This window comes from Dipodomys spectabilis, unplaced genomic scaffold, assembly GCF_019054845.1.
Source record: "Dipodomys spectabilis isolate Male_0828 unplaced genomic scaffold, ASM1905484v1 ptg000121l, whole genome shotgun sequence".
Lineage (NCBI taxonomy): Eukaryota > Metazoa > Chordata > Mammalia > Rodentia > Heteromyidae > Dipodomys > Dipodomys spectabilis.
The window spans coordinates 6863248-6869154 of record NW_024870798.1 but is presented as its reverse complement, the minus strand read 5'-3'; the positions used below and the strand labels follow the sequence as shown (position 1 = coordinate 6869154).

Sequence of the window (5907 nt, the reverse complement as noted above, 5' to 3'; positions counted from 1 at the left end):
AACTCCCTTCTGTTTATGGGGGCCGTTTGCATGGTAGATATTGCTCCAGCCTTTAACATTGAAAATGTGTTTGTTTTTATGGGCAGGAGATGTGACTCCTGAAGGCAGCAGATAGAAAGATCTTGTTTTTTAAACCAATTAGACAGTCTGTGTCGCTTAATTGGAGAGTTAAGTCCGTTAATGCTGAGATAGGACTGAGAGGTAATTGGGATTTCCTGCCATGTTATCCACCTTCTTGGGGGCTGCAAAAACTGTGTCGCATCTGTGGCGGCTGCTGGTAAGAGCTCAGATCTCTCTATTTGCCTTGATTTTCCTTAGCTGGCCTAACTCTCTGTCCTGTGATGGCACACTTGGTGTGATTCTCTGGCTTAGGACTGTTCACTGGAACTCTAAAACTGCTTTCTATGGGAGAGCTTGTTTAGCCTCCATCTTCCCCGCCACCTCCTTGGCTTAACTTGTTCAATAGTAGCATTTTCTCTTTATACCTATATAATTTTCAAGTAACAAATTTTGAGAATTTTTAGTTTTCAGTTTTTCGTATCTCCTTTCTATCCCTCCCTTTCTCTCATCCTATCCTTTTCTTCTCTCAAGATCATCTATAAACTTACATAATTTTTAAGTGTTTCATTTTTTAAATTTAAATTTTTGTTTTTTCCATTTTTTCTTGTTTTTTTTTTTTTTAATTGTGAGAATGCATACAGAGGAGTTAAAATTACATGGGCAAGGTAACGAATAACTTTCTTATCAAGAATTGTTGCCTCCTCTTTGTTTCCCCTTCTATCCCTTGCCATACTCCACCATCCTCCTACCCGAACTTCCCCCCACCACCCACCAAAGTTGTAAAGTTCTTTTGTTGACATAATGACTTGTACATCTCTTTGTTGCAATGGGTCCACCTGTATCCCTAGTTAAATGATTTTTTTCCCCTTCCCCTCCACAAATCATACCAAATACAGTGAAAGCACAGGTTATACCATAGGGAAGGGACATACAAAGAAACATAGAAATCATCTTATAAATATGATAGAAACAATTGCATGAAAGGAAAAAAAAACTTTTGAATACTTATCTTGGGGTTCATTGCCCTAACGTTAATTTATCTGATCTTTTCTGCTTGACTCAGACATATACTAGTTGTTGCAAATAAGGGAGACCATGGGACCTATTTTACCTTGGGCCTGGCTTACTTCACTTAATATAATTTTTTCCAAGTCTTTCCCTTTCTGAACAAATGGGGCAATGTCCTTCTTTCTGATGGAGGCATAGAATTCCATTGTGTATATATACCACATTTTCTTTATCCATTTATCTACTGAGGGACATCTGGGTTGGTTCCCTATTTTAGCTATGGTAAATAATGCTGCAATAAACATAGTCGTGCTGGTAGCTATAGTGTAGTCTTGGAGTTTTACTGTGGTCTTGTGTTTTTCGTGTCTCCTTTCTATCCCTCCCTTCTTCTCATCCTATCCTTTTCTTCTCTCAATATCATCTATAAACTTACATAATTTTTAAGTATTTATCTTTTTTTTTCATGGCACTAACATTTAATGAGAAGACAAATTTTAGAGTAGTAAAATTGAAGGTGCATGCATCATTGTTGTAGATTTGAAACCATGCATATCCTTCCTCATAAAATGTCTCAAATGCCGTTAAAAACACCACACGTAAAACCAAGCAATTATAAGTCCTTCGAAGCATGTAACTGTGATTAGCTGCTATTCTCAGCAATATAAAAATACTTCCACCACAATTTCATTCCAGTCTGTAAAGTAATTCAAAACAAACAAGTTGGAGACATTGCTCAAATGGCAGAAGCAACAAATACAGATGCTTTGTATCAAGGAAATGAATCCACTGAAGAAATGAACCCATCTGAGGAGCGGTCCTCTGGGGCCTGGCACTAGGCTTCTGGTGGAACGCTGAGGCCCCCTTCTGGGAAGAGACGTATACTGCAGCTGGGGTAGCTCTGCCAAACGTCAGGACACTTCTTGCACCCAGTAACACTGAAAGTTTTGTTGTGGATATTCTTTCCTGTGCAGTTTCAAATTTTAGGTATTAAATTTAACAGTTATAACCTGTATTTTCAAATGAGGAACAGCTGATTTCGGATTAAATGTATCATGCTACTTAATTTTGCAACTGGCATTCACACCAGTGGGCATTCTTCTTCACCTTGTTCCTTTTTAATTTCGCTGTAACTTTTTGCTTTGATAGTGTCTTGTTGAACTCCCTCTGCCTTCCAAGTGATGGGGTTACAGATGTGTATTACTATGACCAACTGTTGTTGGAACTCTTCACCCTCCAGTATATAACTACATTTTTTTCATCCATCCTTGTGAGAATATAATCTTGCTGAGGCAGAAGACCCTGTTTTGGTTCAGGGAACCAAAGAACTGTCTTATTTATGTTATTGTCCTTTAATGCTTTGCCCCTTAAAAACAGAAATATCTTAAGATTCTATTATAGCAACATGGTACAATTTTTAAATGACCCTTAGGCACTTGTTTAAAAACATTTTTTCTATGTATTTAATAAAATCAATAGATTTCACAATCACATGTATACAGTGTATACAAATAATATACAATGTAGAAAAAAGCCAGACTTGCCCAGCACTGGTGGCTAACACCTGTAATCCTAGCGACTAAAAAATGCTGAGATCTAAGGGTCACAGTTTGAAGCCAGGCTGGGGGGAAAAGTCCGTGAGACTCATCTGCAATTAACCAACATAAAGCTAGGACTGGAGGTGTGACTCAAGTTTGAGCAAAAAAGCCAGAGAGTAACAACATGTTGAGTTCAAGCCCTAAAGCCAACACACACACAAACACACTCACACTCACGCAGCCAATACACTGGGAGACCACAACAGCTCTAAAGAATGAAAATCCAACTCCACCTCCAAAAAGCCAGTTGTAAAGGAAACACGTGACCATGGCTTTCTATTCCAAATGAGTGCAGGTGATGGGGTGTGGATGGACACTGAAATCCCAGCCTGCACTCAGCTGGAATGGATTGAAGCTGTGGCTTAAAGACATGTACTGTTTGCTAATTCCTAAAACCTCAAACTTTAGTTTTTCCCCCCCTTCATAAAAATGTTCTTTCAGCTGTGGAGAAGCTAATACTTGTTTACAATTGTCAGCCTTTTAAGAAGCACTAATTTGTTCCCTTAAGAGTGCAAATGTTATTCTCCGTCTTCCCGGAGAATAACAAACAACATATAATATATGCTCCCTCCATGTCAGCAGCTTTTCAGGCTGGGGATTCCATCCAGGTCACCATGGGGCTTTCGTCTTTCATTACAAGTTCAGGATTTCAGAAATTCCTTCTTCCGAACTTTTGATTTTGGTGCATAAGGATTTTCTTGCTTGTAGAAGGCCTTTAACAGTTCCACAGCTTCCTCAGCCCGATATCCAGGGATGCACTGAAATGTTTTTCCCGTATTTGGTAAGTCAGAAGAGGAAACATTTAGAACGGAGCCACAGCCACTAAATCATTCATTCTGACAGCCGTAGACGACCAGCGGGATTTTCATCAGGCCGAGAGCAGCTGCACACATAATGCAGGGTTCCACAGTGACATACAACACGGTACGTTCAAACACAGCAGAAGGACTCTGGCCATTTCGTTGACACCAATCTAGGACTTGATCAATGGCCACCATTTCTGCATGTCGAGTAGCATTTTTGGTTTGATTCACTTCATTTCTTCCCTTCCCCACGATTTCATTGTTGTAGACCATAAGACAGCCAACAGGGACTTCGGTATTTTCAAGGGCGTCTTTGGCCATGCGCATCGCTTCCTCCATCCACCGTGCCGTCTCCAGGGCCAAAGACACGGCGGTCGAGATGCCCGGGGCTGGCATGGACACGGCCAACGCCTCTGCCTCCATCCAGCCGGGTTAACGCACAGCTCTGACTCGCAGGCCTTCCGGGCCGGGAACCAAGTATTTATCTTTTTAAATTTAAATTTTTGTTTTTCTATATTTTCTGGTTTTTTTTTTCTTAATGTCTCTCCTATCATTCTGTCCAATCCATTTCCCTCTCTGAGATTAGGCCTTGGTTAAATTCACTCTCATCTTACCTCGCCACCACCCTATAATTCTATTTTTCCCCACATTTCTCCCTACATCTAATAATTTCTGGTTTGCCAATTTTTTTCTTTGCTATTCTTATCCCATTAATCCATAGTTGTTTGATGTTGAATAGATTGTATCTGTTGAACTAGATTGCGTCTATAGCCTTTTGACTGTGCAACTACCAAACTTTGGTTGATGCTTGCCTTAAAATTATGTTCTAGCACAAAATTAGTGTTACTTTCATACCAAATGAGCAGAAAAAGCCAGAAAAACAGAAGAAAAATGGCAAGTCCAGGTATCTGGACTCCCACTCATGATAAACAGTTGACAGAATAGTTAGTGAATAATCCAGAGGACAGTTCCCAAAAATCTGTACAAACAATACTGGTAAAAATGGTGAATGAAAAGATTGAAAACCTGCAAAGGACTCAGTGTGAGCATGATAGGGAGAGAGAGAGGCAAACCAAAGATTAATACTGGAATCTCGTGAGAGTGCAGAAACTACTCAAAGATTGGTACAGGAAGTGCGTGAGCAGATTTAGAACAGTCAAAGAGCAATACAGGAATTGCATAAGCAGGCTGACAACAATCAAAGAGAAACACAGCAATTGCATGAGGAGGAGGATAACAGAAAAAGAGAAACACAGGTATTGTGTAAGCAGGTTGAGAACAGTCAAAGAGAACTTCAGGAATTGCATGAACATGAGGAAGCTAATGAAAGAGTAATACAGCAATTGTGAGAGCGGAATGAGAATACACAAAGATCAAGAGAGACATTAATGGAATCCATAAAGAGACAGCTGAAAGAATTCAGGGAGACCACAAATGGAATCCTGAATAGAGCCTGGCAGAGGGAATGGGCAACAAAGGAAACCATAAACAATCAACTAAGTCATTTGAGAATAAACACTGAACACCAAATTAAGGAAGTATAGAAGTTCATAAAAGATCTAAAAGAAAGCTCTAACAAAGAATTTGAAGCCATTAAAGCCGACCAACTAGAAGGAAAAGAAATTAAAAACAAAGTAGAAAGTCATGACAGTAGGTTAAACCATGCAGAAGATAGAATCTTGGAGATTAAAGACAGCCTTGATATTATAGAGAAATAACATACTACTATCCAAGACAAATCCAAGGAATATGGGATAGATCTATTCAACATTTGGAAGACACCATCAGTAGGTCTAATATGAGGATAATGTTTGTAAAGGAGCACCTAGAAACAGAAGTTAATGGTCGAGAACATTTGTTTTACAGGATCCTAGCAGAGAACTTCCCAAACATGCAAAAAGTTAGGATTATTCAGATAGAAGAAGCTTTTAGAACCCAAAATATACCAGACCAGAACAGGACATGGCAATGTCGCATTATAATCTGCACAGTATCAATTCAGACCAAGGAAAAGATCCATAAAACTGTCAAGTAGAAAAGATCAATCACCTATAAGAGGAAATCAATTAGAGTCCCCTCAGATTTGTCAGCAGAGAGAATTAAAGCAAGAAGAGCCTGGAATGATGTATGCCATGCCCTAAAGACAAACAATTATCAATCAAGAATACTCTACCCAGCTACACTCTCCTTCATAATCGAAGGTCAAAGAAAAACCTTCCATACCAAAGACAATCTGAAACAATATATTTCCCAAGAAGTAGCCCTACAAAAGCTACTTAAACATGTCCTACAAATAGAAAACCAACAAGATCACAATAAAGGCCAAGAAACAGCACCCAAACTGAGAATCCAAGAACCATAGGAAGAACCCAGTTGCCGCAGCCCCCAGAAGGTGGATAACATGGCAGGAACTCCCAAACACCTCTCAGTCCTAACGCTCA

The 5907-nt window shown here is 39.5% G+C and overlaps 1 protein-coding gene across 1 annotated transcript; it reads right to left on the bottom strand.

The window, feature by feature from the left end:
* Positions 1 to 3490: 3490 nt before the first annotated feature.
* On the bottom strand, positions 3491 to 3889 carry LOC122115552 (tRNA-specific adenosine deaminase 2-like). The gene has a single exon (XM_042689038.1). It carries the CDS (start codon positions 3887 to 3889, stop codon positions 3491 to 3493), a length of 399 nt encoding a protein of 132 aa, XP_042544972.1.
* Between the last annotated feature and the right edge of the window lie 2018 nt (positions 3890 to 5907).